Genomic DNA, 24,692 nt, shown 5'->3' on the forward strand with positions numbered 1-24,692 from the left:
GTGGTCTCTTAAAGGGGCAGTTCCAATTTTTATAAGGAGGTTCAAATAGGTGTTATAGACAGCTTTTTGAAAATGTCAGCTTCGAGAAAACTAATAACTCTAACCAGACACAGTTATAGGGGGACAAGTTACAAAGTGAATTTTGGTTAGATTAAAACAACTCTTAATTTCCCCATTTTCACCTAAGGGGAAAAATAGCAAATGAACCTAAAACATAGTCTTTGAACAATTATTCTAAATATACATAACATTTTCTTAAATACGTTTGAAAAAAATCAGAAAATCTCCCTGAATTATACAGTCTAAACTGAACATATAGTGCAAAATGCGAACGCCTACATGCGCACTAGGACCTTAGAAGCTAGATGTTGTTGCAGTGAGATTAGTGATTTTTAAGACTACTGAATAAAACCAAATGCATTAAACAATGTGCTTTTACACCGTTTTAATAATAATGACAAGTTTTCAGTCTTCTTAATGTGTTTATTCAATTTACATATAATATCCAACCATAAGAACTTTCATAAATTACTCCCAGGTCTAAACCACACTATGATTTGTACAGCATCAAGAACACAATCGTTAATTTTTACAAAAGTAACTTTTAATGTACGTTTCATAAATCATTCAGAATGAGATCAGAAATGGTGACTTCACCCCATCATAAGTTTGTACTCTATACACTACATAGTCTCACCATCAAGAACAGTCACACCAACATGCCATCCTTCAAAGTGAATCGATAATATCCATGAATAATTTCATCACAGTCAGTTAAATAACGTATTTAACGAGTAAAATAAAATAAGACAAAATCATTTATTCACAGTGTTTAAACATTTTTGTCTAATATCTTACTGTGGATGCATTTGTGAGTCACCTGATCAGCTAGTTTATTGCCTAAAAAGGAACAAAAAAGTACATCTTCTCTAGAAACAACTTTATTTCTGGTTCTTCAGTAATTCATCAATCTGGGTTTTATACATATTCTTTACATCCTCAAGGTCCAATCTCAGTTCCTCTGCTTCCTCTGCCTTTTCCCCATACATCTGCAGGATGGTGTTGTGCCTCTGCTCCAGGTCCTGGAAGGAGAAGCGACATCCATTAGAAAACAATCCTGACACCCTACTGATGTAATGTTTGTGTTTTATCATCTAAAGAGTTCTTGTACCTTGAGCTGAACAATCAGCTTGGGGATTTCTTTCACCTTCTCCTCCATTTCATCATTTTGATTAGTGAGTCTGACCAGCTCTTCTGCCATAACAGACCGACTCCTTTCTAAACTGGAAATCTCAAGCTAATAGCAAGAACAAAGATCAATGTACAACTTCTGACAAACGGCGGAGATCTTCTTTAAAGACATATTAAGCAGTTTTGCTTGCTTTTAGCACCCCCTAGTTTCCATTATTAATGCTCTGTGGTCAAAGCAAAAGTGAACCTATCTCCTCGATGTGCGTTCGTCTTTTTAATAACTTAATCTAACAGCTGAAATGTCTCCCCAGCCTTCATTAGCTTTTAGATGAGCAATTAATCACTAAATCACACATCAGCTGTGTTCACGATCTAAAACATGCATGAAACGTGCTGGAAGCAGACTGCAGTGCCAGATATGTCTAACAGGCAGCCCAGCACTCTGAAGTTGCAAATGTGCTATTCTGGACACAGAGGGCGGTGTGACATTTAATTAAAGTTAAAGTCCCATTAGTTGTCACACACACAGGTGTGTGTACGAAATTTATTCTCCGCACTCGGAAACTATTTGGTGGTTTAACCCCCCAATCCAACCCCTTAAAGGTTCATTATAGCACAAACTGGCTCAAGAATATGATTTAAAAATTAGAAAAAGTTGCAAAGAATCCCTTTAAAGGCCCACTTAGTGATTTTAGCTTGCTTTTATTCACCCCTAGAGTCTGTTTTTAATTCACTGTCGTTAAACCCCCACAATCACCTACCTGTAGCTGGGCTATTTCTCCTTCTCTCAGTTTGAGTTGAGACTGAAGGTTTTCTATGAAGCTGGAGCCTCCGGATAAGCGGGCAGCCTCATACAGGTTGGTCCCACTCATAGATACAGACATGGTCATGGTTCCCAGTGAGTGGTCTAAAGTGTCATCCTGTGGAGACAAAACCATTTGCAAAAATGCTCTAAAATTCTGTTAATTACGTTAGGAATCAATCCTAATAAACCGAGAGGCAGTGTGTACCTGGGACAGAATGGAGTTGTGCAGCCCTACAGTTTCTGTCCCACTGATGGAGCTGGAGCGTGACAAGGAGGGGGTGGAGGATGCAGGGGCCTCTCCAACAGAGTGTGTCATAGACTTCCGCTCCTGGTAAGAGATAAATGATGCTTTAGTTTGATGAAATAGACACAAACGTCAAAAGTCAATAAACTAAAACTGTCCTGAACCTTTTCCTTTAGGGCTTCTTGAGCTAAGTAGCATTTCTTCTTCTCTTGCTCCACTTTCATCTTTTCCATTTCTAGCTGGTTGGTCAACAACAGCTGGCGAAAGCATCAGGATATCACATGAGAAGTTGTTTCATACAGAACAACAAAAGAATAAATTAAAGCCTAAAAGTACCTTTTCCTTTTTTGCTTCTTCTAGAAGGCGACTGTGCTCTCCCCGCAGGTTTGTCAATTCAGCGTGCTCCCTGCATCAAGAAAAGCTTTTTTTTAAAAGGACACAGCGAGTTTCTTCCACTACTTTCTCTCTGAGTCAGACACGTCTGCATTTCCTTTGGGGGAAAGAATTTAATAATCATGTATTTAAGATATCGTTTTATTACTTTCTGTGAATAGGAGACAAAAAAGGACAGGAATCCTTTCATGAGAAAAAGTCGAGCCAGCCAGGAGTCGAACCTAGAATCTTCTGATCCGTAGTCAGACGCGTTATCCATTGCGCCACTGGCCCGGTTACTAAGCTCTGCCTCCACGCAACAGATAAACCAGTCAGACAAAAGCCACATGGAACCACCGCAGAGGGGAGGAGGGAAGAAGGGAGGGGGAGGGGAGAAGGCTCTGCAGGCTCGCAGCACTCCAGGAAGCGACGTGGCTGTGTTTTCTCCAACCCGACACATTTTTACTGATTTTTGTTCCGCAATAACAGCTCCACGCTGAAGCCCATTAGCTTCAAATCAGCCAGATTTCCTGTTCAGTATTTCAGGTGGTTAAAAACAACCTAAACATGTCTGTTCAGTACAGATAAAGCCCTGGTTTGTTTCTTTAGTTAGGAACCACTTTTTATACTCATAATTCAGAGATCAGAGAGGAGTGGGTTAAAAAATGAAAAGGACTCAATGCTCAGTAAAAGAAACAAGCTAAAACGGAACTCTGCAGGAGGAGAAACAGCTGTTCCTTTCAATCGCACAAACATTGGGGCTGGCTAGCTTTAGATTTTTCTCCATCATCCATGAACAAAACTTTTTTGGTACCTTTATAAAAGTCTTAAAAGAGAGTGTGAGACTTCAAAGTATTTTTTATGTTTGCTAACCTAAGCCAACGCAAAGAAAACAGAGGAGTTTCTGTACCTAGGCCTACAGAAAACAACATCAATGTAGGTCAGCTGAGGCAAAATATGGAGAAATAAGCAGAGGTTTTGATCACATTTCCCTGTTTCCAGGTTTAGCAACGGCGCATTTAATCCTCCTGGTATTTATGTTAAATATTTCTGAAATGGAAAATCCCAACAGAAAGTGTTTAGGAGGAAAACAGCATCTCATCAGCTAGCTAGACAGTCTTTAAAATAATTTCTGAGGAAGATAAACAATGATCAAATGAATAGCGACTGTAATTTACTATATATTAGCTCTACCTGAACATGAGAAAGGAAGCTGCATGGATACAACCCAGACATTGGTGGAGTGATTTGTGTCACTGCTCCACCCAGCAGACCTGATGTTTACCTGCTGCTCTCATCCTCCAGTTTCTCCCGCTTTCCCTTTTCAGCCTCCAGCTGGGCCAGGTTTTTGGCTTTTTCTTGGCGGAGCAAGGAATTCTGGGACTCTAACGAGGCAAGCTTGGACTTGATGGATAACAGTTCTTCTGTTGCCGAGCGTTCCTTCTCCACAGCAACAGCCAGCTGTACCTGAGCTTCAGCTGCAGGGAGAATCAGCACAAACACGTCACGTTCTCCCAACAGTTCTGTTATTTAGTGATCGTTTTCCTTTTAGGCAGCTACAAATACAAATCAGCTCTGTAATCTGACCTAGTCTGTCAGAAAAGTTTTTTTCTAGCTTTTCCCAGGATGCAGTTTGTCCGGCCAGTGAGGCCTGCAAGTTCTCGATTTGTCGCAGTAAGGGCCGCGTAGCAGAGGTAATGCCCTGACTGAGCTCCTGGTTCCTCATCTCTGCCTCCTGTAGTCTCTAAAGGGAGACATGGAAGAGTCAAAGGTCTTAATTACTTACATTCATGACTAAATATTCTTGTCAGAAAGCTAATTTACATATCTGAAGCGTTTCGTTACCTGCTGAAGCTCACCAATCTCCTCTCTTAAATAATCTTCTTTTCTCGCCTGCTGTTGCTCAGCTCTCTGCAGAGCAAGCCTCAGGTCTGCCACCTGCACACAAATATATATATATATATATATATGTGTGTGTGTATATATATGAACATAAAAACCTGTTCAGTTATTGTAAGTAAAGGTTTAAGTCATACAGTAGATCTGTCACAATTTGCAAAGATGAATATTGATTCTTCTGCATGCCAAGAGCTGAGCTATCCCTGCTATCATCTCCTTTTTACTGTGGCTGCTTGAATAAAAACAGCAGGTGCCTAATCAAAAAAAGACCTGACTGAATAAGAAAGCATTCTGGATGCTCAATAAACTAGAAACAGCTTGTGAAAATGTAGTTTGACATTCATGAAGCATAAAAAAGTATAAAATGGTTTTGAGATTTTCGTCCAGAAAATGTGTAACGTCCAAATCGACTTAATGTTAATAATGTCAAAAGCTCTTTTATAAGGTTCGACGTTCACCTGGTTAGCCAGAGCCACCTGGTGAATCCTGGCCTCTTCCTGAGCCTTCTCCAGGGCCACGCTCAGCTGCTCTCTGGCCTGCGTCTCCCTGCTCAGGGCGGCCTCTTCAGCCTCACTGGCTCTGCTGGCGTTGGTCTTGTGAAGTTCTGCCAGCTCCCTGACAACAGAGATGCACAAAGACCACCCCGCTCATTGTTACCATACTGTCCTCATTTGTAAACATGGTTTTTTTAGAACTTTAGTAAATAACAGGGTATCTGCAGGTTTAAGGGAACCAAATTTAAGACTTTCTAAGACCTTTTTTAAGGCCACTTTGACCAAATTTAAGCAATTTTTTAAAAATTAAGTTTAAGTTATAATTCCCAGCCATTGCCTGGAACCGGTGCTAACCACGTCGCAAACATGGGATTAGCCATCCAGTTACCATTAAACTTGCACTTCCCCATGATGCAAGTTCCCACTAGCTTAACCAGCTAATGTGCTCATCTAAAAATAGCCCCCTTTCACAACCAGCTGAATGTGTACGGTTCCGCTTACGCCAACGTCATACACAAAAAATGCTGAACTAGAAATTCGCAAAAATTTTAATAGAAATAAAAGAATCTAGTTTATTGCGTCTTTGGTAATTTAAGACCTTTGGAAACTGTATTTAAGGATTATTTGTCATTTTTAAGGATTTTTAAGGTCTTAAATTTGGAAAAGCAAATTTAAGACTTTTTAAGGACCCGCGGATACCCTGAAATACATAAACATGCATAAAAAAGAAGATGTAACAAGAACAACAAACATTACACTAAAACAGCAACAGGGTTTGCAGGTTAAAAAAAAAAGATACAAAACATTCGTTCTCCTGAATTTGCTCAATTTTATTTCTGATATTTCTTCCAGTCTACTAAAAATGTTTCCTCCCTGGTTCCAGTCATGTGTCAGTTACTTCATGTCTTCTGTCTCGTCTTAAATTCTCCCACTGTTTTTGTGTAGGTGTATCCACCTTAAACCAATGTTTGGTGATAGCATTCTTTGCAGCAGCAATTTTAATCAGGTATTGGTGCCCTGTAGTTATCGCTCCAAGTACAAAACATCGGTACAATACTTTGCATGTTGATGGTATTTGGTATCCCAAGTTCTTACAGGAGTTGAATGGATTTCATCCCAAATGTGTGTGATCTAAGTCTGTGTGACTGTATAGTCTCCAACATGGCTGATGTATCTTTGTTTAATTTTAGGTGTAATAAAGAATATTCCAGATAAACTGTCTCCTTTCTTGTGAATAGTTTATAATATGATGGTCTTTCCACATGTCCTGCGGAATTTCTTCAACCAGCTCCTGCTCCCATTTGGTCTTCACAGAGTGGAGTGATTTCCCGATTCTCTTACGTATAACCCTTTTGTAAGCCTGCATAAATACTGTAAAGAGGTCCTTCACTCATATTCTGTAATAGGAATGAATGACTTGTAAGTCGTATTGGAGCGGGGAAAAAAGCTCAGATGCATTTGTTTCAGCGTGGAGAACTCAGCTGGAGGAGAAAGTAGCTTCAGAAGGCGATTCCCTGGTATTTAGACATCTAGCCTCAGATTGGATAACAGCAACGTGGCTCTACCGCTGACTCCATTTGCTCTGAAACATTAATGTTTTATCTCAAAAACAACACAAGCCTGAAGGAGTTCTGCTGCATGGAGCTGCTAATGCTAACAGTTAGCTTCTACTAGCCGATACGTTTTGTTTTTTCTGGACGGTAAACAAACCACAGTCTTCCCCATCGTGAGCCAATATCGGTGAGTCCAAGTGACAGTGTGATGTAGATCCGTCAGGCTTGTCAAATCCTAAAGTTTCACCATTTATTTTCTATCAGAATCTGAGGGAGGAGATGGTGTAGGACAGTTTTCACATTCACCCTGCATGACAAACTCTGAGTGAGCGATCAATTTAAAAAATAATAAGTAAAATATGGTTTCTTATTAAAGGAACTCTTTAAAGAGCAAGTCACCCCCAAATAAACTTTTTTTTGCTGATAAACTAAATAAACGAGTGTCTAATCGTGCTGCAGACACGTGTCGTCAATAATTTGGCACTTCAGTGCATCTTAGTTAAAATTTAAATATTCTGCCTAAAATTGTCAGTGTTGTGCCGTTGTCAGGTAAAAACTCTGCACTGTATTTTAATTTAAATCTGCCACCGCTATTGGCTAAGAAGTATGCTATGATGTAAACTGGTACATTATGATGTCACAATGCTGTCGTGAGCCTGTGTGTGTATTTGTTAGCGGCTCCGCCCTCTCGGTCTGCCAGGCAACAGCATGTGTTGCATTTTTCAAACATGAAGTGGGAGTGGAGTTAGACTCTGGTAGGGGTTGACTTGCTCTTTAATAATTGAGATATTAATTAATAATATTTAATCCTTTACTTATCATAATTAATAACACAGTATCCTTAAATTGATTAATTTCCTCCTCTCCCTTTTAATTTTTTTTATTATAATAGTATTTAATAATAGTTATCTAAATCTGTCCTGATTCTGTAAATGGTCGTATTTGTTGAAAACTAATCATCTCCATGTTCTTTATTATTTTGACTAATGCAGCCATACCTCTTCCTGCCAACTGCTCACATGTGAACATGTTTTACTTTCTGTTTTTCTTTTACTCTGCGATCTCACCGAGGATTTAGCATCCATTTGTGTTCAGAACATCTCGTGTGCTGGTTCAGACAAACATGGCTTTCTACACAAGTTAAACTGTTCAAAGATAAAAAAAAAAACTCTACTTAGATTAATTATTATTTCACCTCTCAGTTTTATAGAAACATTAAAAGATAGGTATAAATTAAGCCAAACTGGGTTTCAACTTGAAGAGTTTTAAATGGGTTTGCATTGTGTGTAAATCCCTTCGTGGTTTGGCCCCTCCCCTTTGCAGGAGTTTATTACATGAAAAAACAACACTACTAGGACCAGATCAGCCAGTAGAGGAGACTGGGGTTCCTTTTAGAAGAACCATTGGATAAAATACCATTGCTGTGAAAAGGTGTCAAAACCATAAAAATTCCAATTTTTATTTGAGAGTCTGCCACCTTCACTGCTTTTAAAAAAGAATTGGTTGAATCCAATTACACTTGTAGATTTGACTGTTTCAGGAATCAGATCACTACTGCAGGGTTGGCTGGAAGTGGTGTAGGAGTTTAATGTCCATCACTGTTCTTTTTATTGTTGTTGTTTAAACGTATGCTGTCTTAAATGTACTGGAAAGTCACCTATGGCTAAATCTGGCAAATTTACTTAAAGTACCGACTAAGTGTTCATTAATGTGCATTATCATCTCCAAATTATCTAATAAAACAGGTGTACCAGCAGAACAGTCACCCAGAACCAGTCTGACTTCAGGTGTAACCCACCTACACCACAAAAACAAAACTGTTCCCTTTCAGACGCCAAACTCCACGTGAAAATTGTCTAATGCTAAACCATTTTTTATTTTTAGGGAGGAGGGTTAGAAGTTATGTAACTTCAGCAAAACATTTAAAATTCTACAGAAATGTTCTGCTGCTCTTTGTTTGCCTTTAGTGTTAGTGGAAGGAAATGTATCCAGAATAACCAAACATTACGACTGTGGTGGAGTTTCCTCAGAATCTCACACAGCTTCTCAAACACTTTTCGTATCTTTTTTCTAAAACCTGTGTGTCCATCTGTAATCAAAGTTAACATCCATCTGCATGCGTGGACAGACTGAATGGTTCTTTTCGGAGCTCAGGTCTGGAGTGACCTGCATCAACAGAAAAGTGTAGCACTACTTACTTGTAAGAGCTGTCGAGGGCAGATTGAAGACTTCTGTTTTTCTCCTGCAGCTCATCTGAGTCCAACTGCAGCTTGCTCAGCTCCTTCTCCTGCTGCTCCACCACGGCATTCAGCTTCTTGATGTTCTCCCTGTGCTGCTTCTCAACTTCCTCCTTCCCATCTAAAACCTACGCACATCCAACAAGAACCATTACCTGTGGGGGGAGGGGTTATCTGCCTACATCGTTTTATATGAAGAAAATCTCAATATTAAGATCGAGTCATTTTAAATAAGTGTTGATGATCATGGACAGATGCATCCACTTGTAAATCATGCTCGACTTTCTAGTGAATTCTGACCTGCTGCAGATGTCTGAGCTCCTCCTCCTGGTCCTTGACTTTCTTCTGCTGCTTGGTGATCTTCGCATCGCTGTCCTTTTCCTTCACACGCAGCTTTTTGATGATGTTACTCTGCTGCAGCTGCTGTTTGGACAGCTTTTCACCTAAAGGTGGGGTTAATGCATACTTTGAGTAACAGTCACCAGCAGTTACGTTATTCACACAGTCATTTTCTATTTTGTAGATTACAGGCGTCTCTGTCATGCCTGTTTTCTTTTATGTATATTTCTAGTGATAAAATATATAATCTGTTAGCTTTTATATACATATTACATATTAACGGATTAATCTTTATTTTTGTGGAATCCATGTTGGGAGGTGGGCTGGGACTGCTGGGGTAAAGGAAAACAGGCGTTACCTTCATCCAGCAGACCTCTGATCTGTTCCTCCTTCTCTCTGATGAGCTCCATTGTATCACTAGAGTTTAATCTAGTAGACAGCTCTTCTCGTAAGCCCTTTATTTCCTGCATCATAATAGAAAACACATTTGCTTATGTGGCCTTCCAAAACGATGTATTTAAAAAAGCAGCGAGGAAAGTCAGTATTAAGGTTACCTTCTTGGCTATGTCTCTCTCTTTGCAGGCTAGCTGAGCTTTCCTCTCAGCGTCTGCTATGCGCTGAGTGAACTCGTCCTTTAAGGACTGCACGGTGGAGCTCTCCTCTTTCAAACGTATTAATTCACTGAACAACAAACAGGGTCATTAATGTGACATCACATAAACCCTGTCTGGACAATTTAGGCATTTAAGAGCAAGAACATGGTATAAACACTATTTTAGTAGTAATATTAAAAGCCACTGTAATAGTGTATTGAATGACTTGTTATGAGCACCTAAAGTGATGAGAGTGTGTGAGATGCATACTCACTCTTTTAAATTGTCACACTCTTCCTCTAACTTGGCCTTGTCTTTGCTCACACCCAGCAGCTGGGACTCTCTCTTTTCTAGACGACTCGACAGATCATCAATGACCTATAACATGTTCATCATAAACTGTGGCTCAGTACTACAGAAAATACAGTCGGATAAAAAACAGAGTTGTATTGGGCGATTGGACAATAATGGCAGGTGAAGGATTAGAACTAATCTACCAAAGCTCATCTAAAAAGCATCCATTGCAAAACTGCACTTGATATCATTTCTATTTTATTTTAACAGAGGACACATTTGCAGACTTTTGCTAATTAAGAAAAAATATATAAACAATTGAGTTAAAAATCTGTCAAAAACTGATTAATTTTTACTTGTGATTTTCTATTTTTGCCATATTTCCAACTCAAGATTGTACAACTGAATTAAACATTTATTTAGTGGCTAAAGGTGGATTTTAAAATACTGTGGTACATAATGTTCACCATGATAAAGACAGCAAAATATACTATTAGTTTTAGGCCACACCAACCCTAATTTTGTGTTTAAAATGTGAGAAACGCTCCATGGTCAACATCAGACTTTGAAAAGCGAGGACTTCTGAGCGGTGACTAATTAGCCAGTGGAAAGCTAACATGATTTAGGATTCCCAAGCAGAGACAATCACAGAAGGACCCAGAATGTCTAAGGTGTGACATGGTGTAAGTCTGCATGAAAATGTGTTTTTTAGCACAGTCAATATTTATAAACTGAACTATATAGAAAATATCTCTGGATGCCGTGGCACACAGCATGTGATGCTTTAAAGGCGTCGTTCACTCATTTAATCATTACATTTGCAGTGGTCTTTAGCAGGAATAAATGTCTTAAGTTGTAGTCTAGGGAAACAAAGCTCTGGTGCACCATTTTCAGGAACTAGATGTGAGCCACATCAAAGCTGAGCTTGAGATGACAGGATTAAAACTCTTATTTCCTGGCATTTGGACATCTCGCCTCTGATTGGATAACAGCAACATGACACTACCTGACCTTGCTTGCTTTGAAACGTTGAAGTTTTATCTCCACAAATAACACAAACTTGGAGGAGTTCTGCTGTGTGGTGGAGTTGCTAAAGCTAACGGTTAGCTTCTACTAGCCAAAACGTTCTCTGCTGACTCCTAATGCAGGAGATAGGTGTAGGAGACTATTTTAATGTTCAGCCTGCATGAAAAACTCAGTGACTGATTATAATCAGAAATATCAATAAAATTGTTTTTTCAGTGTTCCACTGCTTTTACTAAATATAATGGAGGTGTGGTTTTTATATGCATCTTTTATCATCTGTGCACATTGACCTTGTCAGACATATTTACTCTAATTCTGAATCACCACTACAAAACGCTTGTGAGTTAAAACTTTGGTAAGGCCGAAAGCATTTGTCAGTCTGAAGGCGTGACTAGAGGATGGCATTTTAGCAAAGCAGAATGTAACAAAATTATTTCACCCAAAACCATTCGGCTGTTATATGTTGTTTTTGTGATTATTTGGAGCCAACATTTTTAAAAAATACTGAAAATCCAATTTTATTAATGGTACAGCTACTTGAAAAAGGACACAATAAATGTCCTCAAACGCAAATGACAAGCTTGAAAATATTTAAAGTTGCCCTTTGTCCCATTTCCCAAAAATGCTATAAATGAACTCTTGTGCACTAAGCAGAATAAATAAAGCTTTGTAAGCTTTTGCTAAACAGAATTAGTACATGCACCCATTTGCAAAATAGGCAAAGAAAAATATGTGCATTAAATAAATAGTTCCAGCTTTTAGAAGCTGCCTGCAGTTACCTTTTGAAACTCCAATATCTGGACAGTTGAGACACTTTTCATCTCCTCTGTAATTGGTGCAACACTTTTTCCCTCCGCTTCGGAGGCAGGATCAAACTGGGTGACGTCGTCATCGCATCCCAGTTCCACCAGCTCTTCAGGCTGCTCACTGTTCACAGGTGTTGCACTCCGTCCACTTTCCTCCATTTCATCCACTGATTGCTCCCTTGCCGTCTCGATGTACGCCTCCTCCTCGTTTTCTTCATTCTCTGTCAAGTTGTCCTCCTGCTTCTGACAAGTTACGGTCAAATTAGCAGGCTCTGCAGTGACAGATGCCAGAGTTTGACTCCCAGGGATGTCGTCATCCGAGTTGACCTCACTGACACTGCGGCTATCCAGTGACTGAACGCTAAAAGAATCAATTCTCTCAAACGCATCCGAAGAGGAACCACAGCTCTCTGTGAGTTTGGGGTAGTCCTCTAGTCGGGGGAAATCTCCACAGGTGGAGGCAGTGAGGAGCTGGAAGGAGCCCTGCATTAAATGAAGGCCAGTTTTGCTCTCACTTGTTTCCTGTCTAGAGCTGGCTGAGCTCTCACTCAACACACTCTCATGGTCAAGCACTTCAATGTCACTAGTTGTGGAGGTTCCTGAGGAGAAAGCGCTGACTGGAGGAGAGGGTGTGTCATTCTGACGATCCTCCACCTTTGAGTCTTTTTGACCTGGGAGTGCTTCCTTGGAGGAATTGGAAGTCAGGTGATCTGCAGGGGTAGAGGTCTTCGCTTCAGAAGAAGTTTGTTTAGAAGAATTTATGGTATCCTTCTCAAGCTGGTGTTCGGATGGCGCTTCTAACTCATCGCTTTTAGACTCTACAGAAACGGACGAATCCACATCAGTTTCTGAGCTTGTTTTTCCATCAGTGTTAAAAGGAAGCTCACTAGAAGGAGAAACTGGAGAAACTGGTTGAAGGAGAATGGTGTCAGTGAAAGAAGATGCTGGTGAGGGCTTGATCTCCTCAGACTGGCTCTCGTCCACCGTCTGACTCTCGGGGATCTCATCTGCAAGTCCTATCAGTATTAGACCCTGGTCATCCGTTTGGCCATCAAGCACATGTGTTTCGCCTGTTTTCTCCTTCTCCTGGGGCCGTATTTGAGACTTAGCAGGAGGAACAGACACAACCTTGGTTTTGGTCACAGACTGCACATCTCCAGGCGATAGGAAGGCACTGAAAAAGTTCTCTGACTCCTCAAGGACAGTACGAGTGACAGGAGTAGTGATGGCCTCTGAAGAGGGAGGAGTGGTGGAAGCCTTTTCTTCAGCAGGAGCTTCCCACTGCGTCATTCCCCATCCTCCACTTAATGAAATGTTTCCGGGCGTTTTATCTGAAGACAAAACAGAAAAAGCATTAAAGAATGTGTTTGATAGAGCTTATCTTATTACATATGGTGTCACCCGACATGCTTACCGTCATAGGGCATTACAACGGTGTCTCCCCATTGCTCCTCTTCTTTGATGTCCAGAACACGGTCGATAGACTTCTGCGCAGTTGTTAAAGCTTGTTTAGCGAATGTGGACAGGTGAGAGGCGTTGAACCAACTCATCCTGAGGCTAACTAGTTAGCTACACTGTCAAAGTACAATTGTGTCACATAATCTGCCTCTGCATTGTTTTGATTTCCCCACGTTAACCTGTTGACAAATTGACCTGCCCTTTATCACTTTGCAACTAAGTCGCTACTACAGGGATAGCTTAACAACTTGGACGTTGTCCTTAGCCGACGTTTGTGGAGTTTTTAACAAAAAATTGCTCAACTGGTCCTCAAAATAAGATACTCACTGTAAAGCCAGTCATTTAAAATGAAGTTTCGGCAATAGCCTATCACAAACATCAAATTAAAACATTCCCATTTCTATCCCGAGCTTTCTACAGCTCCGTCGCTCGGCCATCATCGTTTGTTTTGATCCTTCTTGACAATTAGCTGCTAGCATTAGCTTGCTCACTACTTCCTTCCACGTAGCGCAATGACGTCATGATCCGGAATGTCGCCGGATAACTTAAAAATCGTAATTTGTTCATTTTAACGTTTAAATAAACAATTAAAATGGTCGCCTTTACTCTTCTGTGTATCGGATACGTTTTTCTTTAAAACATATGTCTTCTGCGTTTCATTATATTCAAAAACAAACATTCAACTGAACTATTTCATTGCTTTGGAGCAATTTGCGAGGTACATGAAGAGAATTCCAAAAATCAACCAATCCCAATTTAACAAATTAGTTGTTCTTTGTTCAGATATAAAAATACTATTTGCTTTAACCAAGAAAGCAAATATCCTAAATGTTTGCTCGACATTAAAACTTATTCAATTTTGCACTGAAATGCATAGAACCAAAATGATTTTATACAAAAATGTGTTATAGGTCACATGACTTTGAATAGTAAAAAAAATATACTTTTTAAAGCTGTTTATTTCATATTTCCAACACAGATTCAGAGACCAAAATCAGCTATACAAGAAACTAATAAATAAATATGCACATTCCAAAAAAGTATCTTTTAAAGAGAAGCCTTTTTTTCTCATATTGTTTGTGCATAACACACATCGTAGTAATAAACATTTACTCAAAAATTCCCATCATTAGCAGATCATTAAAATATGACACATTTTTTTCAGTGCACTGTTTCCACTTAAGTCCATAATTGCATTAAACCGGTTAAACGGGTTATAATGATTGACAGTTTAAACAGATGTGGCGTAAACTGGGATTTCATTATTATCGTGGGATGTTGAAGTGCCTGAGTTTGTCTTATGAGGTAAAGCAAAGCCTGAACAGCATGGTTTGAGGTGTGGTGACATCAGCTACAGCCAGTTCTTGTCCATCAGTCAGCCCCAACTCTGGAATAAACATGATCATAACACAAGTGAAGGAGCGCGATCAAAATGCATCATATTGTGAAGCAACAATTTACCGACTGATGCACCTTACCTTTCAAGGATTTGGACAGATTTGGGCGTGTCCTCTGTTCAATTGATGCAACAGACTGAGAAAAAAAAACATGCTTAAGGTGAAACCAAAACCTGTAAGATCTCCCACTAAAACCTTTTGCACAAATATTTATCAGTAATACAAAAATACGTCAAAATTTACCTGTAAATATAAAGTTTTGCTCTTTCCTTCAACTGTTGCTGTTACAGCAGGGGATTTCATTTGTCTGAAAAAAATATATATATGTGAGCATGAACCAGCAGGCTGGTGAAAACAAACCATAAAAAGGTACGCAAACATACAAAGAGGTACTCTCAGTCAGGTACTCCAACACCTGCTGAAACTTGGAAGATGGAGGAAAGTGCAGGTCCACCGGTACTTGGCTGCAAGCTGAGCAGTTTTCCTACAGCAGGAGGAACAAAATACAACTCAACCCCCCCTAAACAACTGCAACCTAGAGGTTAAACTTTAAGAACAAACCTTCCGTTCTGCCTCAAAAGTGTAGGTGTACAGACCGTCAACATCATTGAACACCATGTAGTTACTGAGAGGCACATAGGCACTGCAGGGAAAAGGTGGCACCACAGGAATTAAGAGTTTGCAAACAATTCTGCGTTGTGGTACTGTTGCAAAAGAGACATCAAACGTACCTCGTTGCTAATTTGAAAACCTCGGTTGTGCAAGCAGCTAAAGCCAAAAGGAGCACAGCAAAACAAATGAATCCAGGTAAACACTATTTTAGAGAAGATTACTCCTATAGGCTTCCTTGTTTCTACAGAATAAGTCTGTTTTTAACTACTTACCAGCAATGACAGCATTTGTAGACGCTACAGCTGGAATTATCCTTTTAACAACACCTGGAATTGAAAAAGATATGTCTTGCTCACAAAAAATAAAACACCAAGTGTTCTTAAAAACTAGCAACGTTACAGGATGATGCAGCTGCCTAAATGTATTACTGTTATTATTAGTTGTTGTTATTAGCAGTAGTAGTTTTCATCTTTTTACTCACTCATGTTAAATCCCTGACTTTCTGTTGGACATTATTTCAAAAACATTCAAGCGTTATGAGACTGAGTGGGTTTTTGTTTATTTTTGGGTGAAGCATTTGTGTTTGCCCAGGCTCTCATTGCATGCGTGTCATGCGTGAAATTGAACTAATCACGTTTTTAAAATGAAACAGAGGTGTTGCTGTTTAACACATTTTATCAGAAATCTTTAAAAAAAAATAAAGAAACTTTGAGCTGCATTACGTGCGCGAGTGCACGCGTGTGTGTTTCTATGCCAGTTTGCTAACAAAGTGTGCATATGTGTTTACAGAAGCAGGTGTCGTTGTGGCTGCCTTGCACCTCTCAGAGGAGGCTTACAGCTGTGCTTTGTCATAAAGTAGTCCCGAGTCTAAAATGGCGCCTGTGATTCCTTTATGTTACTAATTATTTTCACTTGCAGTCAGTCTGATTATTTAGGTCACCAAGCAGAATTGTGATCACTATTGAGAGATTTTAAGGATGTTTTTATTCACAATGTTAGTTGGACCCATTCACTTACTTAAGTGTCTTGCCCAAAGACACAACAGCAGCATGCTCTGGTGGGAGCCGGGACTCAACCTGCAACCTTCCTATTAATGGACAACCCACTCTGCCTCCTGAGCTTCTGCTGTCCCCAAACATGCTAAAATCTTAGTTTCCCGACATTCAGACATTCCGGTTGCTCACCCTGTGTAAGTCTGTAAGTGACTCCAGTTATGTTAAACTCAGCTGCCCTCTTTAGAGATCTCTGGAAAACCCACTGGATGTGCTCTGGGTCATCTCCATCCAGGGCTACACCATCTACTCCACATTCACACGAGTAAACAACAAAAAACATGTCATACTTAACCATCATTTTGAAAAAAAGAGTCATAAATTAGGTGCAGTGTGGCCGTTTGTTTACCTCCAAATGGCATCTCTTTAGGCCACTGCAGTATCCTAACATATTCAATGCAATGTTCTGGTAAACGAGGCATCGATGCTATTGTGCACATGGGGAAGTTGATCTGTAAGAACAGGTGGATGTTAGCCTCCCACTCAAAAAAGCTACTCATAGAAGTTAACAATGAAAACAGAGCTAACTTACTTGGGGAGGGTAGAGTTCAAGCGTACAGTCAATACAGGCGGTCACGCCAGGGAGAATGACCCTAGCATTGCCTTTAAAGCCTTCAGTCCCACCGTCGATGAGAGGAATAACAGATGTTTGATCCACTTCGCCGTCTTCATACACCAGCAAAGACAGCTGCACAGAACAACATGTTTACAAGACACGTTCCAGTTGATCAGAATGATGCAGCTTTGTTATCGAAAGTATGTCAGGGAAGAGAAACAGCTTACCAGCATGCCATTCATCCACCTCCTGGCAACTATGGAGTCAAGTCCACAGACTATTATATGGAATTCTAGATAAAAGTAAACATGGAGTGTTTAGTCATCCAAACTGAAGCAACATTTTAAACAGGATCCAGGCATGCAAAAAAATAAATAAACAGTATATACAGTATCAACTAAAAGGGCCAAAGATACTTACGTCTGTAGAATCTTTCATCCAAATCTTGAATTTTCTTAAAATGTCTTACAAATTATTAAGAAAAAGAACACTGTAAATAGAATGCTCATCTACTTGTACTGTCTTAACTCTCCCACTGTCCTAATGGGTGTGACCCCGCAAGGAAAGTTAACCATTGAGCAGGATTGATGGTTTATCCCTTGAGGTCCACGTGGCAGGGGTGAGGAGCCTTGGGTCCATGTGGCAGGGGTGAGAAGTGAGCACCACCTCACCCCTGCCACATGGACCTCATTCCTGCTCAATTGTCAACTTTCCTTGCGGGGTTACACCTATAAAGACAGTGGGAGGGTTAAACACGTGGTCTTTGTCTACTATCTGAAACTATGTTTTCAGGGATTAAAAAACTCATGCATGTTCAGAAGGATACGGGATCACGTGGCATCCTGGTACACGACTGTTAATAAAATCAGCTGCAACGTCTGCCTTGGGCCGTCCTACATCCTTTGGCCTTGTGAAAAACAAAAACATATTAAAGAATTGTTTAACATTTTATATTAACATTAAAGCTGGCAGGAAATGATACCACATGGTAAACTAACCTGAAGAGAAACTGACGATTCAGGTTGGAAACATCAATGGTGTCCATGTCAACTACATCAATCTTTCCAAAGCCTGACAATGCCTGAGATTAGAAAGCAAAGTCATGCTTAGACCCCACTATAATATTAAACAGTTTTTAAAATTGATGACATGTTTCTAAAAGTAATGCAAGTACCAAGTCCTTCAGAAGCTCACAACCCAGTCCACCAGCACCGATGACCAGGACTCTGCAGGTTTGTAACAAAAACTGCAAGGACTGTGTTGAAAGAAAAAGATAAATGCTTAAAGTCAGCACACACACACTGACTTCACATCATTTGCATGAGTTGCTACCTCAGTGCCGGGCTCAAAGTCAGGATGTGTGAATGGTCCTGATCTCTCCAGGAACTTTTTGATGTGGTTCCATCGGCCTTCCCACTCACAGCTACCCCCACAGCCTCCTTCCACCACCATCCTGAAGACAAAACGCACCTTTAGCTTTTATCATAAACAGATCAACAGGTAGTTTGAATAAATGGCAACTTCAGATTTGTAATGACAGAAAGCCTCAACGTTTTCGGGCGTCATACAAAAAAACAAGCGTATGAGAGCCATCTCCTCATACTTGTTCAGTTTAGAACCGCCTAGGTGATACATATGTAACAAATGACCCCTCGTCTCTTCTTCCTGGAAACATTAACATTAGCTTTCTGTAAATATTAAAAACGTATTTTAAGACATATGGCCAGCCAATAATGTACAGCTATTTGGAGCTTTAAAATAAATAAATAAAGCTTAGACATTACAACCTACACTAGTCATTCGTATCCTTTATTTACAACCAGCTTTCAGTTTTCTCTTCTAGCTAACCTTCCTTCTTCCTGTAAACCTCAAACTACTTCTACCAAATGAACACTAACTTCTCGGTCAGCTCCACTACTCTCGTTCTTTTCTTCTCCCTACAAAGAGAGAATAAACGAATTTTGAGTCATGCGGTGTTTTAAAAGGCTGACAAGACTTTAAAGCATCTTTCGCGGTTTCGTGCTTGCTCCTTCAGCGATTACTTACGGCTCATCCATCTCCGCCATGTTTGTGTTACTTCAAATTCGCAAGTTGGCAGTGGTAAACACAAATACTTGATGGAACAAAAATCATGGTGAACGGAAATTTGAGACTAGTCCTAAATTTAATGTTAGTAAAACAAAATCTGATGGTTTATTTATTTTATTTTATTTTTGCCGCAGTCGATATAAACGCGAGACGCAGTAGTTTAGTATTTGCGTGAGTTGAAGAAGCCAAAATCCCTAGTTTCATGAAAGCAGCATTAGCGGGATTTACAAGCTGTAGTTACAAAAAGAGACCGAGAGAGGGCAGAATTATCCGCAAAAAACAAGAAGCTTTTCATATGTCTTGCTGTCATTCTTGCAAGAGAGGGAGGGCACACTGACCAGGAAAAAAAAAAACTTTCTTCCACTTGTACAATTACGGAAGAGGATTAGGGCCACGGCCACTGAAAAGAAAACGAGAGAATTCTGACTTTAATCTAGGAATTCATCAGCATTTAAGAATTCTGAAGAAAAAAAATCAGAATTCTGAAAAAAACTTAGAATTTTGAGAAAAATGTCCAAATTCTGAGGGGAAAAGTCAAAATTCTGAGATTAAAGTCAGAATTCTGAGGAAAAAATTCAGAAATCTGAGATTAAAGTCAGAATTCTCTTTCTTTTCTTTTCCTTTTTTCTTTTCAGTGGCCATAATCCTCTTCCATAGTACATTGGTGATACTTTTTTAATCTAATTTGTTAGTTTAATGTGTGTTACAGATTGGATATTTCAGTTTTATCTTTTGGAACAAGTGTCAGGTTCATCAGCCCTGTGGTTCACGAGTTTACAATTTCTTTAGAAAATATTTTTAGGGTAATTTCAGCAGGTCGAGTTTATTCATGATTGAAGCAAAGTGGGGTCTAATCACTCCATAACACATATTTAGACAGTTTCAAGTAATCTCAATGTTTAATTCAAATGATCATAAATAGGAAAGGAAACCTGATCTGTATAGGTGAAAAGTTGTATTTTTTCGTGTGTGTTTGTTGGTTTATCTGCTAGCTAAACACTTCTAATACAACTGGAAGGACTTTGGGAGAGTGAGATTTAATTAAACCTGTTAAACCTGAGCCTCGAGTATTGTTTCGATGTGCTACAATCACACAATTATCCTAGCTTTTGCTTTGAGTAATAAATTAATTAACTGCAGGATGTACTGAGCTTAAATAAGACACAAAATTATGTTTAATGACCTAACAGAGAGGACTTCCTCCTTAAGGAGACCAGCTGATTTACTGAGTCCATATTGAGTTAGTGAATCTGTGTTTAATCTCTCAATTCAAAATGATTAATAAACCAGTGAAGGGCGTCCCTTCATATGGGTGCATGAGGATAATTAATCTGTCTGTCCACACCTCCTCTGTTATTAAAGGAACTGTGGAGTTGCTATCTTTTGCAGAGGTCACCAGAAAGTGTGCTAATGTATGTACAGACAGCTGACTGACTTAATAATTTGACATTGGAAGGCTTGTGTATTCTGGGCTCCACATATTTTTTTAATATAATCAGAATTATAGTGATTAGACTTTTTGTCAGTATTTTAATGAGATGAAATGACAGTGTATGATAACTAAAAATAACTTGCAAATAACTTGCTGTGTCCTTCATAGATGACTGCCTGCTCTCTTATGTGTGCCGTCCGCTTTCATTTAACCTCAGCTACATGATCATGCTCAGCAGAACATGGAAGTGATGACATTTCATTAAAAAAAATAAATGAAAAGCAGAATCTGCAAATTGCTCATATTTTACCAAAGTTTTTTTTTCACGAGTTGCTAGATGATAATTTGAAGGAGTGTTGTGTGGAAAGTAGGGCACTACTGGAGAGGACTGGATGTCAAAACTCTTCCTGTTTGACACATTTTTATAGATTCTGCTCAAATGCCATCTGTCATCCACCTATCTTGAGTTGAGACATTCTGAATGTCACCACTGTGTCTTTGAAGTGACCCACCTATCCATCAACTGCAGTTAAAGTGCACAGAGACAGAAAACTCAGACGTTTCTAGATCAGACTAAAAGACTGGAGCCTCATCAGTGGGAAAATGACCTAAAGCAAGCTCCTAGAGTTCAACAAAATATTGCAATCTCACTTTTATTCATTGTCATGCAGAATCAGGGTTTATCGGCTTCTCTGTCCCATACGTCTTAATATCCACTTGCCTTCTGATGGCTTCCTGTCAGGACTTTAAAGTGGCACTGATTGCACTGATGATAATGTGTCACAGCAGTGATATGGCTCATGTTTGGAGCAGAGCAGCGCTGCTGGCCACAAGGAAAGGAGAAGCTACAGGCTGATGTTGTGTTGTGCTGTTTGAGGTGATTGATGACTCTCTTTGTTGTAGTGCTTTGATTAAGACTCCAGTGATTTATCACCACTGCTCACAATGTAATTAGACTCTATATATACACTCAACAACACAGTATGTCTTGCTATATGGTGCTATTTTCATGAGCGAGCATGTCTGTGTGTGTGTGTGTGTGTGTGCGCGTGTGCGGGTGTGTGTGTGTGTGTAAAAATGTCTTTATACAGTTATTGCATCATTTTGGATTGAACTGCATCAAAATTCTTCCAAAGTCTGAATAGATTCCCAGGAAGATGAATTCCCCGTGCTGTTTGTGATGTATTAAAGCAGGAAGTGCAACCAGCAATCGTGTGCATGTCATTATCAGACTGTTTAATATGTGATTGATGTGTTTACACTCTACTGAAACTGCTTTCAATACATGCACTTTAACATTGCACAAAACATTTCAGCATAGATTTTGCTTTTATTGGAAACACAGCGGTTGCAGCACCACTGAGGTGTTTCAGAACACTAACATGAAGGTTAAAGCATCACTTCTGATTGTTTCAGATGGAAAAAAGACCTGTGTTTTGGCCTTTTCAAGAACTCAAATGCAACCTTGGAATAGGTGGGGTTTCTCCCAAAAACTAGTTTATGTGACTAAACTTTAGCTCCTAACACTATGAACTTATTGACCCTTTGCTCCGATGTCACATAATCACGTGGGTCCACCATGGTGGACGGCAAAAGCATGTAAACAGTGAGCGACATGATTATTAAACAAAGGGAAAAGTAGAGCCTGAAATTGTTTTAAAGATCAAAACAAAAACAAAACTCCTCCAGCATTCCTTCAACTAGTTCATGCTCAGTTCAGTTATCAGAAGAAGTAGCGCATCTAGCGGGGGCTCATAGAGAGCGGTATGTTAACTAGCTTACCAACGTTAGCTTACGTTCTCTTTGCAGCTGTTCACTGATGTAAACATGTTGCTGACTTTGCCTAAATTCACCCCTCTGGATTTATAACTTTATGTTGTAAACAGCGTTTCACTTTACACCAAAGCTGATTTTTAAAAAGTCCGGTGTTCTGGGAATTTCTCCTACCCCGTAAACCATCCTACCCGTTGTTTCTGAGCATGTGCGCGCATGCGCACAACACAAAAAGGGAATGCTACTCCGTTGTCATATTTGCAGGACTATAGGTAAGTAGTATTAGTAGTTTTTATTGACGTTGTTACTTGATTTTTTGGGTTAGGGTTTGTGTCATGTAAAACACCGTAAAATGATCCCACGGGTAGGACGTTTTGCCAAAGTAGGACGTTTTCTCAGAACACCGGATCTCTACCAGCTTCTGTTGCTGATGGTGTTACCGGGTTCAGCTGCTGCTCTCACACCGGAATGAGAAGATCTCTGAATGCCGACGCTCATATAAATAAATAACGTAATTTTAACACACGTAATCATACATCAGAGCTTTAAAATGGTTAATAATTGTCTCGCTTTACACTACAGTGGACGGCGCTCATCATCCGTGGTGAAATACCCATCCATCAGGATTATCAATAACTTGTATAAACACATCACATGTATCCCTTCCCTGTCAATGTTAATCTTACTCGGTAAAAACATGTTTGCTGCAAATCTGAGGCCTGCTAGTCCGCTTGATTGATTGATCACTGCAGTTCATCTCCGTCCTCAGTCTCCATCAAAGTTATTAAAAAATGAACGAGCTGAGTTTACGTCCTTGTCTCTTAGTGCAGCCAACCACACAGCAAGCTAAAACCATTTTACTGTCAAATCAACTAAATAAAAATGATAAAAGGCTACAAACTGGCTTGTTTTGACTCCCTCCACTGGTGTTTCTACGTGTGTAAACAGTCTTTTTGCCGTCCATCATGGCGAAGGGGGCGGCCACACGAGTGGCATGACATCACGTGCAAAGGGTCAATAGTAGGTCCACTTTTAAGTCATTTGGATCAGTATGCTAACTCATGTTTGCTTAATAAATAATCTTTATAAGTCAATTTAATGTGTGTTTCTTTAAAAGTCATACATATTAATATCTCACACTTCCTAAATGGCCCTTTACCAGGGGCGGTTTTAAGGAGGGCCCCGAGTGGGCAAGTGCCAGCCTGACAGCATGCCCCCATCCGTGCCCCCCTGGTCAAGGTAGCCTAAGGACTGAAGTTCACTGATAAGTAATCTTTTTTACTTCTTTTTTTTTTTTTATTTTATTTTTTTTCAAAATAGGATTTGTCACTCTGAGTTTCACATGAAGTTTAAATGTAAAAGTAGTCTTCCTGTATTAGATGGAAAAACACTCAGATTAGAAACGCTGTTCAGATCTACATCACACTGAAAATTAATGAATTCATGGGCTCACCCATCTTGGCTCGTGACAGAGAAGGCTGATGTTGATTTAGCATCCAGGAGAAAGCAGAGCTCGTCTCGGCTAGTGGAAGCTAATCATTAGCATTAGCAACTCCTCAACGTGGCAGAACACCTTCAGACTTGTGTTTTTGTGGAGATAAAAGTTCAATGTTGTACAGCAAACAGAGTCAGTGGTAGAGTTGCGTTGGTGTTGTGTTAGCCAATCAGAGGCGAGATGTTCAAATACCAGGAAAAAGACTCCAAAATCTGCCGTCTTGTGCTCCCCAGTCCTCTGGCCAACTTCTAGTTCCTTAAACAGGAGCGCCAGAGCTTTTTTTAACCACAGAGAACCACTCACAAGGCATTCATTTACTAGAGACCACAGCACATAAAAAAATGAACTTGGTTTTTAAAAAGTGCAGATTTTTCGTGATAATTTATCCTTGTGAATTATGTGTAACCAAAGCAAAAATAATTCAAGGGGATGTTTATAATGAAATATGCATATCTAACAGAGTCTAGAGCCTTCCCTGTCTTTTTCACAGAAAAATATATTTAACTTACTGTTACTTTCGATCAAAGACAATTACTACAAAAATGCCATTATTTATATAGGTAGGTAGAAATGTAGGACAAAATGAGACGTTATTTATAAATATACCTTTTTATATCCTGATGGAGGAATTGTTGATTTTCTACAGTTTGAAACAAAGAATTGGTTGATTGTAACAAGAACAGCTTCAACACATCTCTGCTTCATGCTGAAGTGTATTTCTGTAGCAAACAGAATTATCACTGATAGGAATGTCTTAAGACGGAGAAGCGGAAATGTCCGTTTTGCTATTTCAATGACGTTGACTCCTGCTCGTGCTTCCTGTTTCCTGTCTTCCTAAGCTTACTTCCTGTTCAGCTTTTTTTTTTACTGTTCCTTCATCACTACTGTACGGTGGCCCAGAAGTTCAAAGCAAAATAAACATTTCACTAAAGATAACCACCATTTTGTCATAGGGGGTAAAGTTGCTTATATTTCT

General features: G+C 39.6%; 2 protein-coding genes and 1 non-coding gene across 4 annotated transcripts; all 3 read right to left on the bottom strand.

Moving 5' to 3' along the window:
• Positions 1 to 462: 462 nt before the first annotated feature.
• tmf1 (TATA element modulatory factor 1) lies at positions 463 to 13,624 on the bottom strand. Its single transcript, XM_070549900.1, has 17 exons — positions 13,268 to 13,624; positions 11,827 to 13,184; positions 10,002 to 10,105; positions 9,689 to 9,815; positions 9,493 to 9,598; positions 9,096 to 9,238; positions 8,757 to 8,923; positions 4,970 to 5,126; positions 4,458 to 4,550; positions 4,200 to 4,356; positions 3,898 to 4,090; positions 2,577 to 2,646; positions 2,405 to 2,497; positions 2,202 to 2,324; positions 1,953 to 2,111; positions 1,172 to 1,297; positions 463 to 1,082 (listed from the first exon to the last, which is right to left on the bottom strand). Exons 1-17 carry the CDS (start codon positions 13,401 to 13,403, stop codon positions 942 to 944), a joined length of 3,453 nt encoding a protein of 1,150 aa, XP_070406001.1. The 5' UTR covers positions 13,404 to 13,624; the 3' UTR covers positions 463 to 941.
• trnar-acg (transfer RNA arginine (anticodon ACG)) lies at positions 2,834 to 2,906 on the bottom strand. The gene has a single exon. It is a non-coding gene; the product is annotated as a tRNA-Arg (tRNA).
• A 628-nt stretch (positions 13,625 to 14,252) lies between the features above and the next one.
• Positions 14,253 to 19,039, bottom strand: uba3 (ubiquitin-like modifier activating enzyme 3). 2 transcript variants are annotated; one of them, XM_070549904.1, is made up of 18 exons: positions 18,975 to 19,039; positions 18,827 to 18,865; positions 18,261 to 18,381; positions 18,103 to 18,183; positions 17,927 to 18,009; positions 17,755 to 17,835; positions 17,349 to 17,392; positions 17,156 to 17,220; positions 16,905 to 17,060; positions 16,722 to 16,824; positions 16,505 to 16,618; positions 15,593 to 15,646; positions 15,440 to 15,476; positions 15,270 to 15,351; positions 15,092 to 15,192; positions 14,952 to 15,015; positions 14,790 to 14,844; positions 14,253 to 14,698 (listed from the first exon to the last, which is right to left on the bottom strand). In XM_070549904.1, exons 1-18 carry the CDS (start codon positions 18,992 to 18,994, stop codon positions 14,610 to 14,612), a joined length of 1,389 nt encoding a protein of 462 aa, XP_070406005.1. In that variant the 5' UTR covers positions 18,995 to 19,039; the 3' UTR covers positions 14,253 to 14,609. The 2 variants fall into 2 exon arrangements, with proteins under 2 accessions (XP_070406005.1, XP_070406006.1); XM_070549905.1 differs by lacking the exon at positions 18,827 to 18,865 and having other exon boundaries at positions 18,975 to 19,014.
• Positions 19,040 to 24,692: the final 5,653 nt, after the last annotated feature.

Source organism: Nothobranchius furzeri, chromosome 3 (genome assembly GCF_043380555.1).
Source record: "Nothobranchius furzeri strain GRZ-AD chromosome 3, NfurGRZ-RIMD1, whole genome shotgun sequence".
In the NCBI taxonomy this organism is placed as follows: Eukaryota; Metazoa; Chordata; class Actinopteri; order Cyprinodontiformes; family Nothobranchiidae; genus Nothobranchius; species Nothobranchius furzeri.